At 55.5% G+C, this 13,019-nt stretch overlaps 1 protein-coding gene across 1 annotated transcript in view; it reads left to right on the forward strand.

Annotated features, from left to right (window-relative positions):
• Positions 1-367: 367 nt before the first annotated feature.
• Positions 368-13,019, forward strand: part of LOC111160718 (zinc finger protein 541) — a 29,926-nt gene continuing 17,274 nt past the window's right edge. Inside the window, 8 exon segments of the mRNA XM_022524034.1 lie at positions 368-668; positions 3,122-3,365; positions 4,921-6,751; positions 8,384-8,442; positions 8,718-8,877; positions 9,104-9,271; positions 10,181-10,399; positions 10,401-10,506. Coding sequence (XP_022379742.1) covers positions 368-668; positions 3,122-3,365; positions 4,921-6,751; positions 8,384-8,442; positions 8,718-8,877; positions 9,104-9,271; positions 10,181-10,399; positions 10,401-10,506 — 3,088 coding nt within the window.

Raw genomic sequence — 13,019 nt, forward strand, 5'->3', positions numbered from 1 at the left:
CATGACCCGAGCCGAAGGCAGAGGCTTTAACCCACTGAGCCACCCAGGCGCCCTCCCTACAACAATCTTATGATGGAGTTTCTCTTATGCCCAGTTTACAGATGAGGAAACTGGGGCTCGTGGAGCTTAAGTGAATTGCCCAAGTTCCCATGGCTGTTAAGTGGAAGAGAACAGACCCAAACACAGGTCTGTTTGAACTCCCAGTCCATGCTCCATCTGCCATGCTGCATTGCCATCTCATAATTTTGATTCCTCCTCATTCATTTTCAGGAATTAGACAGCACCAAGAGCTTTTCCTCCCTGACTCCTTACACGGCCTTGCTTGTCTGGAGAGTAGCTCTTGGCCAAGACCTGGCAGTGGAGAGCCATGGACCAGTACAGCCTCGGGGACGAGGGTGCCCTCCCTCCAGAGATGCATCTCCCTTCGTTTTCCGAGAGCCTCAATTGCAGTGACACCCTCAACCGGGATCTGGGTCCCAGCACACGAGACCTGCTCTATGCTGGCCTGAGTGGTTTGGACCTGGACCCCAGCCTCCCAACGCCCGACATGGCCAGTGAGGTGCTGGAGGACAACTTAGACACCCTGTCCCTGTACTCAGGGAAGGACAGTGACTCTGTGAAGCTGCTGGAGGAGTTCGCAGACCCGGAATCTCAGGCTTCCTTACAAGGTGAGGCTGTCCACCTGGGTCTGAGGGCCCCAAGGGCTGTGCGAAAGCTCCTGTGGCCAGCTCAGGGTTGCTTCTGCATGGACTGGATAGGAAAATTTGTATCCTCCACAGGTGACTAGGAAACAGGGGACAGTCACTTTCTTTTTTAACTTGGGAATTGTTTCCAACTTCCTAGTCAAGGAAACTAAACACTGATCTGGAGGAATAATGTTGAGAAAATGGGCCATTCGTGGATGTCCTGATCTTGTGTGTTGTGTGGGCAGACGTTTGAGTTCACGGGAGATTTTCCTACTGATCACATCTCAGAGGCCCTTTTCATGTTTACAGAGTGACCTGGGATCCCGTCTGTCACTTGATTGGCTAAGCTTCCCCAGCCTCAGTGTCTCATCTGTGAAGTGGGGGGATGATAGTGTCCACTCTGCTTCCCTGCAGAGTATCAGCAGTCAGAAGCAAGGGAAGAAAGGACTGGAAAAGCACTGCACAGACTGTAGAGCACGAGACAGATAGCAGTTATTTCCATCAGTGTCGGTAGAGCTCATCTCAGACTAAGACAAGTCTTTCTCTCCAACAGCAGAGGAGCACAAGGAGAAAGGATGCAATAGTTAAATGGCTTGGTGCAATTTCTGTGGGGTTTTTTTTGTTTGCTTTTAGTCTTCCCCAACAAGATAAATCCAATTTTTAAAACTTTTTTAAAAGATGTATTTGTTTCTTTGAGAGCAGGCATGTGTGGGGAGGGGCAGGGAGAGAGAGAATCTCAGGCAACTCCCCGCTGAGCACAAAGCCCACCTCGGAGGCTCAATCTCACGACCCCGAGTTCAAGACCCGAGCCCAGACCAGGAGTTGGGTGCTCAAATGAATGAGCCACCCAGGTGCCCCAAATTCAGTTTCTGCTAACTCTTTTCACAGGTTCATGGGTCAGTTGCTCAGATGGGTTGACTGAGCTAGAGCCTTTTGGTGGTTCCGTTCACACCACATGCATGGAAGGCCACGTCCGTGATGGCTCTGCTGAGCAGGGGTTCAGTGAACGTCTGCTCCAGGAGCAGCTCTGGGAAGGTCCTGAAGACTTGCCAAAGTGAGAAAGTCCTAAAGCCCCTCTCCACACAAGACACAGTAGACAAGGGCTCAGCCTTGTCCCCTTGTTGGAACAATGGCCAGGGTAGACTCCTAGAATCATGGGACAGGTGCAGTGTTGTAAGCACGGGGCCAGGCCTGGGGGTGCTGCAGGAATTAGGGTTCTCGACTCCGGCCACAGAAACCACCTAAAGAATGCTTGTAGTGTGAATATGTGTGCACTTTGCTGGGCAGAGAACTGGCAGCCTTCGCCAGGTTTTCACGGGGGGTCCACATCCCTCCCTGCAAAGTGTGTTACCAATCATTAACCTTGAAGACCAATTGAAAGAGCAGGAATTTCTCCCACAGTTGGTCCATCCACCAGATGACTGTGGAAGTGCCTGTGAGTGTGTCGGGAGGGAATTCTAGGCACTGGAGACGGCAGGAGCCCACAGCGTCCTTGCATCCATCACACCTGTGTTTCTGGTGGTTTGAAATCTGCTTCTCTTCAGTCAGACACAACCAAACCTAATCTCTGTCCCTTGGAGCAGGACAGAAGCAGGCTCTTTCCTCCCCACATGCTGCCCCTTGAGATGCTGTCCCACCCCTCTCTCGCCTGAGCATTCCCTGTCCCTTCCTGGGTCCTCGGGTGAGTGGTTTGTAAACATTTTACCCAAAGAGATACAGAAAACACAGAAATGTAGTCAGATACACGAGAAAAGGAAAACAGAAGTGGCCCAGAGTCCTCCCAGTCAATGCCATTCTCTCAGCTTGTTTTCTATTCAAGTTGTTTTGTCTCTTTCTGTTCTGTAATGGGTCGCTCTTCTCTCACTGAGTAGCATCGTATGAATATCCATTCATGTCGTCAGATATTTTCCCCCAGTTTTATCTTAAATGCTGTGTCCTAGACCATTGAGAGCGTCCTGCGGTCCCCTGCGTGCCCTTTCATCAGATGCTAGGAGGTTTCTAACAGGAAAGGCAGTGCTGCCGTTAACTGCTTTGCCAGCTACGTTTTCGTACAAATCCATGTTTGTTCCTTTAACATCCCAGAAGTGGAATTGGCTGCCAGGAAGGATCTGTGCTTTGCTGAGGTCTTGGACTCTATTTTTCTGGCTTGGCCTTCTGAGAGCACCACGGATGGTCTAGCCATAAATCCTAGCCCAGGGTGGTCACCTTGTCCCAGAAGTGCTTCAGATATCGCCGCCACCATCCCTCCGAATGCCATCCCGGGGGTCCCTTCTCCCCCTCTTCCTTCTCTCTCTGCGCAAAGCTGCTGTATTTAGACGACACAGACGTGGTCCCTCTGCCCCAGCAGGCTGCAGCCCCGAGACTCACTGAGTGCCTTAGCCGTGCCCTCTGACTTCCCCACACGTCTGTAACCTGTGCTCTCTCCCTTTGTTTAGACCTCGGGCTCGGCGCCCTCAAGGTGCCTAAGGAGGCTGATGAAGGAGGCCGGGCCACCTGTGGGAGCGCCAGGAAAGGCAAGCGGCAGCACGCTTCCCCCCAGAACCCGCTCCTGGACTGCAGCCTCTGCGGGAAGGTGTTTAGCAGCGCCAGCTCCCTGAGCAAGCACTACCTGACGCACAGCCAGGAGAGGAAGCACGTCTGCAAGATCTGCGGCAAGGCCTTCAAGCGCCAGGACCACCTGTATGTCGGAGTGTGGTCGGGGCTGGCGGGGAATGGGCGAGCTGCTCCTGGGTCTCCCTCACCCCATCCCAGGCCCCCCAGCCGGCCGTCCAGCTCCCCAGCTGGCTGGGAGCTGTGCACGGACGCCCCTCTGTTCTTCTCACACTGCCCGCTGTGGAGCGCGGGGCTCACACAGCCCGGGACAGGTCCCTCCGCCCAGCCGGCATGTTCCCACCGGGATGGAAACCGCTGCCTCCACTGCAGGCGGGACCCTTGTGGGTTTCAAGACACATAGGGGTTCGCTCCAAGGCAATTTTATCATGCAGAGGATTGGGCTAACTATATAGAGAAATGCTTGGAGTCCCCAGCAGGTGTCCAAGGAGGACAGATCTGCGTCTCCTGAGGCATGTGTGTGGGAATAATTCAGGGGCGTGAGAGATTCCGAAATGCCTGTTTCTAGAATATGGCAACGGAGCATTGTTTTTTCTTACTCCTTTAAAAAAAAAAAAACAACTCTGGATTTAAAAAAATAAAGCCCGTTGTAAGAGTTAGGAGACAGAATTCCCTTTGTTCTAAGTATCTTGGAAATGATGAGCCTTTCTTGCTAGCAAGACAGGACAGACTTTTTTTCAAACCCAGAGACTTGACCGTGGGAGATGGCAAGCCCTTGCATTTTTAGGAGGCTCCTCAGCTCCTTCTCTTCAGCTTCCCTCAGAAGGGTTTCGGGGTGGGGGGCTTCTAGAGATAACCCCATGTGCCATGCGGTTACTGTCTAGGGCAGGGCTGTTGGGAACCTAGGGCAGGACTGACTGACTTACTTGTTTATGCTTGTGATATGCTAACATAGCCAGAAGTAGGATGTAAATGTACATATTCATATTCATTCATAATTGCAGAAATTACAGGAGGCACATTTGGTTGTTTGCTAGAAAGTTTTTACCCATGGGGCATCTGTAATTTTTTTCCCCCGGGGAGTAGGCTCCAGGTAGCAGTCTCCTTGGAGGAGTGCTAGGAGAAAGCAAAGACTCTTGGGCTAAAGGAAGGGTTGTGGGGAAGTAAGCATCTCCTTGAGCGTATCCTGCAGAACCTTAGTCCTCAGGGACACTATGAGGGGCTATTTGAATAAACGCTTCTGTGGACAAATAAGTCCGAGAGGCATGGGAGCTGAAAGAGGGGTTTGTCTTCCTACTGCGTGGCTTTTAAATTTGCTGCTCTGATCCTCCAAGGAGCAAATAGTGTTTGTTCAAAACTTGCTTGCCAGCTGAGCCCACCTCCTCAGCGAGCCACTCTGGAGGACTGGTGTTCCTTGGGAACTCACTTTGGGGAATGCCAGTCTGCCTTTCATTGATTTTTTTTTTCCCTCTGATGAGGGGTTTGCTTAAAGGTGAGGGACAGGAGCGCCCCTTGCATTTGGCCATCCGCAGCTGCTTGGGTCTCTCCTCATGGGGGGCGGGGGGGGGCGGAGCATGTATAGCTTCTGATATGGCCGCACCACTGCCCCTTGGGGACACCCTTGGGGTCCCTGGGGAGCGGCAGCTGAGGCAGCCGCTGACTCCCTCCCCCCGTGTGGCCGCAGGACCGGGCACATGCTCACCCACCAGAAGACCAAGCCATTCGTATGCATGGAGCAGGGCTGCAGCAAGAGCTACTGCGACTACCGCTCCCTGCGCCGCCACTACGAGGTGCAGCACGGCCTGTGCATCCTGAAGGAGGCCCCCCTGGAAGAGGAGGCCTGCGGGGACTCCCCGCACGCCCACGAGGCAGCCAGCCAGCCTGCGCCCGCCGGCCTACGTGCCCCGGCACCCCCGGAAGCCCGGTCCCCCGGCTCCCTCTTGCCCAGCCGAGACCTCCTGCGCCGCATCGTCAGCAGCATCGTCCACCAGATTCCCTCTCCCGTCCCGGCTGCCGCGGGGCCCGCAGACGGCGGAGAGGGCAGGACTGTGGCCTGTCTCTGTGCACCCTCTTCCGGGCCCTCCTCCTGCACCTCAGCAGGCATCCCGGCGGCTCCTGGGAACCTGGGCACGGACGTTCCCGAGGAGCCTCGCCCCCTGCGGAAGGAGCCTGCCGCTGCCATGTTCACGGCCGTGCACTCGAGAGGCGCGGAAAACGGCGGCTCCGACTCCACCGAGTCCGAACCCGTGCTCCCGATGCCGCCCAGCCTGGAGGGCTGGCCCGAGGGCGGCCCCCTGCCTGCCTGCCTGCCTCTCTTTCGAGGCCAGACTGTCCCTGCCAGTTCCCAGCCAGCTGGCCACAACTTCCAGTGGCTCCGGAACCTGCCTGGCTGCGCCAAGAGCAAAGGGAACAACGTGTTCATGGTCCACAAGACCCCGTCGATGCAGTCCTGGGAGGGTGGCGAGTCTGGCCCGGGGCCCAGCAGCGTCTCCCCCACAGGGGAGCCCTCGCCCAGCCCAGGGACCGTCAATCTGGAGGACACGTTGCCCTTCCCTGCCACACTCTTGAAGGTGCCTGGGGAGGCCTCCGGTGACCCCAGATACGCCTGCGGGCAAGACGACGCCTGGGTTTCCAAGAAGAGCAAGTTTGACTGTGACTCCTTCTCGTGGCAAAACCCAGGGGAGCCAGGCCTTCAGGATGCCCAGAAGCCGAGCGGGCTCCCGTCGGACGGCACACCGCTCTTCCGGCAGCTGTTCCTGAAGTCCCAGGAGTCTCTGGTGAGCCACGAGCAGATGCAGGTGTTCCAGATGATTGCCAAGTCCCAGCGGATCTTCTCCCAGCTCCCCGGGCCCGAGGGCAAACAGGCCGCCCTGAAGCCCCTGCCAGGGCCCTGGCCACAGCAGCCAACGCCGCCGGCACCCCCCGTCGACTCTCTCCATGCTGGCTCCGGAAACCTGGAGCCAGAGGGGTCCCCCGCCCGCAGGAGGAAAATCACGCCTGTGTTCCCCAGGGAGGCCTCCCCGGCCAGCACCAGACGGGACTCAAAGGGAGGACCCAAAGGGGCCACTGCTCCACCGTCCCTCACGGCCTCATCGTTGGACACCACCGGCAATCCAGACATCTCCTCTCTGGCCAAGCAGCTGAGATCCACAAAAGGGACCTTGGACCTGGGGGACATCTTCTCCCCTGGGGGCACACGGCAGACCCAGTTAGGTGGGGAGCCCCTCGGAGCCCCGCTCCCAGGGAAGCAGGCCCAGGCGGAGAACGGCACGGCATTGGGGGCCACAAAAGGGGAAAAGAGCCAGGCCTGCGCCCGGGGCGGAGGCTACAGGCTCTTCTCCGGCAACCCCAGGTCCCAGCGCTTCTCGGGCTTCCGGAAGGAGAAGGTGAAAATGGATATGTGCTGCACAGCCTCCCCGAGCCAGGTAGCCATGGCCTCCTTCTCATCAGCCGGGCCCCCAGCAGAGCCACCCCAGGACTCCAAGTCCAAGCTGACCATATTCAACAGAATCCAGGTACCTGGGCTCTCCCTCACGATACCCAAAACCTGCCTGTGCTCCAGGCCGGAGTCTCATTCCTGACTTGCTCCCGCATTTACTGGTTGGTCAGGCGTCATGTTTCATCTCGGGGGTTCCTCTAGGGCAGGTTTAGAGAGGCGGAAAGGAAGGTTTGTGGAGACTGTGGTCCCTCCTGCCCCCCTCCAAAGAGCTGAGAACGAGGTCTTTCGAGTTGTCAGACACTTTCTCCCCAAAGCTTTTCCTGCTTGCTTGCTGTTTGCCTTTCACTTCCTTTTGGATTGGCCTCCTTCAGTTCTTCAGAGGATATAAAGGTAGAGATCCTGCCCCCGTAAATATTTCCGCGTGCAATACCGTCTATCTCCTGGTGGGAGTCACGGTCACGACCCTGGCTGGCCCTGCCGAGCAGTAGTAGCCTGGTTCTTGCCTGTCCTTACGGATGGTATGGGGTCTGGGCACGGAGAGGGGGGCCGCTCTGTCTTACCTTGGCCCGAGGTGCCGCACCATTCCCGCCACCCCACAGCTGCCTTTTTTTTTTTTTAACAGCCTGTATCATTTAACTCACCATTTTAAAGTGTACCCTCCAGTGGCGTTCAGTATATTCACGAGGTTGGGTGTCTGTTACCGCTCTTCACCAGAACGTTTTCGTCACCCCCAAAAGAGGCCCTGGACCCTTCGTTGTCCCGCCCAATCTCTCCATCTCTCCCGGCCCCTGGCAACCAGGAACCTACCTTCTGTGTCTGCCGATTTGCCCCTTCTCGGTCTTTCGTGTTGTTGGAGTAGTTGAAATCACACACTGCGTGGCCTTCTGTGCCTCCTTCTCACGCTGAGGGTGGTGTTTTCAAGGCTCGTCACGCTGTGGCTCCTCTTGGTGCTTCGCTCCTTTTCGCGGCTGAGTGACGCTCCCCGTACGGCTGGGTCACGTTTTGTGAACGTGTCCGTCAGCTGTCAGGCATCGTTCCCGCAGCTCAGCCCGTGGGGATTGCTGTGAACGTTCGCGTACAAGGTCCGCGTGCACGTAGGTTTCCCTCTCTCGGGAAACACCGAAGCGGGGCATTGCTGGGTCATATGGCGACTCAGTCTGAGGGACTGTGGGACTTTTCCAGAGGGGACCACACCACTCAGCATCCCCACCCACAGTACAGGAGGGCGCCAGCCTCACGGCACCTCGGGGCCACTTGCCCCGGCGACGGAAACTGCCCAGCACCTTTTCATGTGCTTAGTGGCCATTTGGAAAGCCTCTTGGGTTATGTGTCTTCCAGATCCTTTGCTCATTTTTAAGTTGCGGTGTCGGGCTTTTCATCACTGAGCTGTGTAGGAGTTCTTTATGTGTTATGAGTACAAGTCCCTTGTCAGGTGGTGACTTGCAGCGATTTTCTCCCATTCCGGGGCCGTCTTCTCCCTCTCTTGATGGGTCCTTTGACGCACGGCAGTTCGGACTTTTGATGAAGTTGAATTGTCAGTTCTGTCTTTCCGGTTCAGTGCCCCCCCCCCCCCCCCGGCCCCAGGGCACCGGGTCCTCCTCCGAGGTCACGGAGAATTACACCTGGGCTTTCGTCTCAGAGTCTGACCGTTGGAGGTCTCGTAGGCCTCCTTTCCAACATGGTGGCTCAGATGTGTTTTCATCTTCAGGGTGGAAATATCTACCGGCTCCCCCATCCGCTGAAGGAGGAGAACGTGGCAGGTGGATGGTAAGTTCAGAGGACACACCCCGCCTGGCCTGGGGGAGCTCAGACCCTCCGATTCCTCTGGTGGCTCTTGTGTGCTGGGCCTGAGTCACCAAGTTCTGGATGCTTCAGTCCTGAAGAGGTATGCGTCCGGCCATGAAGATCGGGGCACCCTCTCTCCACTTCCCAGGGTTCATCAAGCATTAGCAGGGGATCAGACTTAAATAAACAAAGAGAAATTAGTGATGGGGACAGAGTCTCTTTCTCCCGTTCTTCCCTCCTGCCGTGTTTCCCCACAGTAACCAGCAAAATGGGGGCCCTGCAGACTGCGCAGAGCCAAGGAGCACTTATGTCTGCAAGAATTGCAGCCAGATGTTTTATACAGACAAAGGGCTGAGCAGCCACATGTGTTTCCACAGCGACCAGTGGCCGTCACCTCGAGGGAAGCAGGAGCAGCAGGTGAAGGGTTGCGCAGTCAGCTCTGTGCTGCTGGGGCTTCCGGGAGGTTTTCGGGGGGTAGGCGACCGGACGTCACTTATCTCAGGATGGAGGCATGCCCCTTGGGGGAGCCTGGGCGGGGGGCCAGGAGTCAGGGCTGGGCTGCTCCGGAGCGGCCTGGCTGGAGCCGCTCTTCCTGTCCTGCCCACCGGTGAAGCTTACAGAGCCGTCGATTCTCTGCACTCAGGTGTTTGGCACGGAGTTTTGCAAGCCACTGCGACAGGTGTCGAGGCCAGAGGGGGACGGGCAGAGTCCTCCAGGAGCTAAGAAGTCCTTGGACAACATGGCCGTGGCCCCTCCGGGGATCCCTGTGCCCGTAGCTCCAGGGAACCGACCCGCCGGGAGCACCGCCAAGGTGGGTGCTGGTCAGGCCGCTCTCTTCCTGCTGCTTCCCCTGCTTGCTGGCCGAAGTGGTCTAGGGGAAAGCACGGCCAAAGGTCCAAAAACTCTCTGAGTCTCAGAGCGAGCTCGTTCAGTCACTAACATCCTCTGCTCCGTGGTGTCCGCCTATGGGAGCAGCGCTGCAGACTCTGGTGACTGCGCCCCCCCCGGGCCTGTCGGTCCAGTAGTCAGCAGACCTGTCCCCAGACAGGGGTGCCCCAGCGTGGGCCGGGCTGTGAGGTGGCCGGGAGGGAGCAGAGAGCATCCTGAGGGGGCACCAGGGACTCAACCTAAGGAGGTTGGGGGGTCTTCCCATACGAGGTGTGGGAGCAGAGACCTGGAGGAGAGGAGGAGTGGGACTGGCAGAGAGGAGCAGAGATCGCATGGAGGTGACAGAGAGCATTGCAAGTTCACGTGCCCGGTCTCTTCAGCCCATACTGGAGGATCCCGCTGGACAAGCCCAGGGGGCACAGGGACGGGTCGCATGGATGTCTTTGCTCGTCTTGCAGGACCTGTTGCTGTTTTTCATTTGCTCAAGCAGTGGCCCTTTCTGCCCCCCACTCTCTAAGGACCAGGCATTTTGACAACTGATACTGGCCTCACCTATTTTCAGATTCCCCTGAGTCAAGGCCTCTCCTTGAGGGCACGGGTGCATGGAGGAATCCAGTGGCTTAGTTAGGGTCTGGGGTCTGGCTCAGGTGCAGAGGCCCTGCTCTGCTCCCTATTCTGAGGGCCCCAGGCATGGACGTGCTGGGTTGCAGGTTGTGTGTCCCTCTGTCTCGAGAGTCCGTTCTCTTTTCCCTCTCGCCCGCTATCCTGAAGACATCTGTGTGGCAGGGTGCCTCAGGAGATCCCCTGAGTTCTGAACTCTCTTCTTCCGCAGGGACCAGAGAAAGATGGGGAAGAGAGAGACAGCAAGGATGGCAGCCAACACCGGAAGCGGAAGAAGCGCCCCCAGTCCAAGGCATTGTTCATCCCTCCTCCACCCTCGTCCTTTGGGGAGCTGGGCCCAGGGGGATGCCACCAGAGCTGTCTGCGGTCTCCGGTGTTCCTGGTGGACCGCCTCCTCAAGGGACTGTTCCAGTGCTCCCCTTACACGCCGCCCCCCCATGCTCAGCCCCATCCGGGAGGGCTCAGGGCTATACTTCAACACCCTCTGTTCCACCTCTGCTCACGCCGGTCCCGACAAACTCATCAGCAACATGCGTGGTGAGTGACGCCGGGCACGACTGTGGTCTCTGCTCCGGGTGGGGCGGGCCTGCGGGGGGCCGGGTCCCCTTCCTCCCACCGCGCCAGGCCTGCTATGTGAGCCCCACGGCTGTTCTGGAGAAGCCCAGCACCCTCTGGGACCGGCAGCCTTCTAGGTGCGAGAATTTTACAGCCAGAGAGAAAACGCAGGGACTGTTGACCCTGGCCACCGTCCTGCCCGCCCTTTGAGTAATTTTACCAGTTTGGGCCAGAACAGAATTCATACACCACACAAGTCACCCACTGGAAGCAGACAGTGTTCCTTTAGTATTCTCACAGCCGTCTAATTCTAGGGCAGTTTTGTCACCCCCAGAAGAAGCCCCAGATCCACGCAGTCACACACACTCTGCCCCCCCCCCCCCCCCGCCCTGAGCAACCACTCCTCTACTCTTTCTCTCTCCGGAGCTGCCCGTTCTGGACATTGTGTGTAACTGGGCTCATACCGTGGGGGACATTTTGTCTAGCTTCCTCCCTCAGCCTCCACGGGCATCCATGTGACAGCGCGCGCCACGGCCGCACGCCTATTTAGGGCCCAATGACATCCCGCGGTCTGGACATGGCACGTTCTGCGTACCCATCCCTCACTTGACGGCCGTTTGGGGCATTTCTGTCCTCCGGCTGCTGGGAGTTATGTGCTCCTGAACACCGTGTGCAGGGTTTGTGGGACATGTTTCCTTTTCTCCCGCGTATGTTCCCAGGGGGGCAGTTGCTGGGTCATAGGGTAGCTCTGAGTTTAACCACTTCCGTCGCTACCAGACCGTTTTCCAAAATGATGGACACGTTTTAAATTCCCGCCAGCGTCGTATGAAAGTTCCAGCTTCTCCACATCCTTGTCAGCCATCATGATCTTTCTTCTTATGTGACCATCCTGCTGTGTGTAAGGTGGTTTCGAGCTGCATTTCCCTGATGGTTCCTGAGACTGAGGGTCATTCTGTGTGCTTACCGTCTGTCTGTAATCTTTTCAGATCCTTTCCCCGGATTTTGAATTGCGTTGTTATCTTTTTATTATTCAGTTGTAAAAGCTTCTTCTCTATTCTGGAAGGAAGGCCTTTATCAGGTACATGGGTTTGCAGACTCTCTCCCATTTGGGGCATTGCCTTTTCATTTTATTTGTGGTCTTGTTTGTAGCACTAAAGTTTTTAATTTCGATGAAGTCCAATTTATTTTTTGTCACTTGTGCTTTCCTGATTGTATCTAAAGTTTTGCCTGAGCAAAGATTGCAAAGATTTGCGTCTCTGTCTTCTTGTAAGAGTTGTATCATTTTAAGTCTTAAATTTATGACTGATCCATTTTGACTTTTATGTATTGTGTAAGGTGGGAGTCCCAACTCGTTCTTTTGCATGTGGCTATACATTGTTCCAGCGCCACTTACTGACAGTGCTGCTCCTGGGGCACCTGGGTGGCTCAGTGGGTTAAGCCTCTGCCTTCGGCTCAGGTCATGATCTCAGGGTCCTGGGATCAAGTCCCACATCGGGCTCTCTGCTCAGCAGGGAACCTGCTTCCCTCTCTCTCTCTCTGCCTGCCTGTCTGCCTACATGTGATCTCTCTCTCTGTCAAATAAGTAAGTAAAATGTTAAAAACAAAAGAAAAGAAAAGAAAAAGAAAATGCTGTTTGTTTCCTCTTGAATTGGCTCGGCACCTTGTGGAAAGCCGATTGACCATAAATGACTTGAGATTCTTTTTCTGTTTTTTTTTTAATATTTTATTTATTTATTTGACAGAGATCACAGGTAGGCAGAGAGCAGAGAGGCAACCAGAGAGAGAGGAGGAAGCAGGCTCCCTGCTGAGCAGAGAGCCTGATGCGGCGCTCAATCCCAGGACCTTAGGATCATGACCTGAGCCGAAGGCAGAGGCTTTAACCCACTGAGCCACCCAGGCGCCCCTCTTTTTCTGTTTTAATGCAGACATTTACAGCTATGAATTTCTCTCACAGCACTGCTTTAGCTGCATTTCACAAGTTTCAGCATGTTGTATTCTTATTTTCATGTATCTCATAGCATGTTCTGATTTCTTTTTTTAAGTCTTTTTAAAAAATTTTATTTATTTGAGAGAGAGCATGAGTGGGGGTGGGGTGTGGCAGAGAGAGAGGGGGAAGCAGACTCCCTGCTGAGCAGGGAGCCTGATGCAGGGCTCCATCCCAGGACCCCGGAATCATGACCTAAGCCAAAGACAGACACTTAACTGACTGAGCCACCCAGGCGCCCCTGGTTTCTTTTTTGATACAGCGATTATTAAGGAGTGTGTTGTTTAATTTCTGCCTCTTTGTGAATTTTCCAAGTTGCCTTTTTTAAATAGATTTTTAATTCTGTTGTGGTCAGAGAATGTACTTTGTATTAGTTCAGCGCTTTTACTTTTTTCGAGGCACTTTTATGGGCTAGAATACATTCTGTCATGGAGAATGTTCCATGTGTACTGGAGAAGAATGTATTCTCCCGATGATGGGCAGAAAACACTGTAGATGTCCGTTATGTGCC

This window comes from Enhydra lutris, unplaced genomic scaffold (assembly GCF_002288905.1).
Source record: "Enhydra lutris kenyoni isolate GAN:26980312 unplaced genomic scaffold, ASM228890v2 scaffoldscaffold77, whole genome shotgun sequence".
NCBI classification, from domain to species: domain Eukaryota; kingdom Metazoa; phylum Chordata; class Mammalia; order Carnivora; family Mustelidae; genus Enhydra; species Enhydra lutris.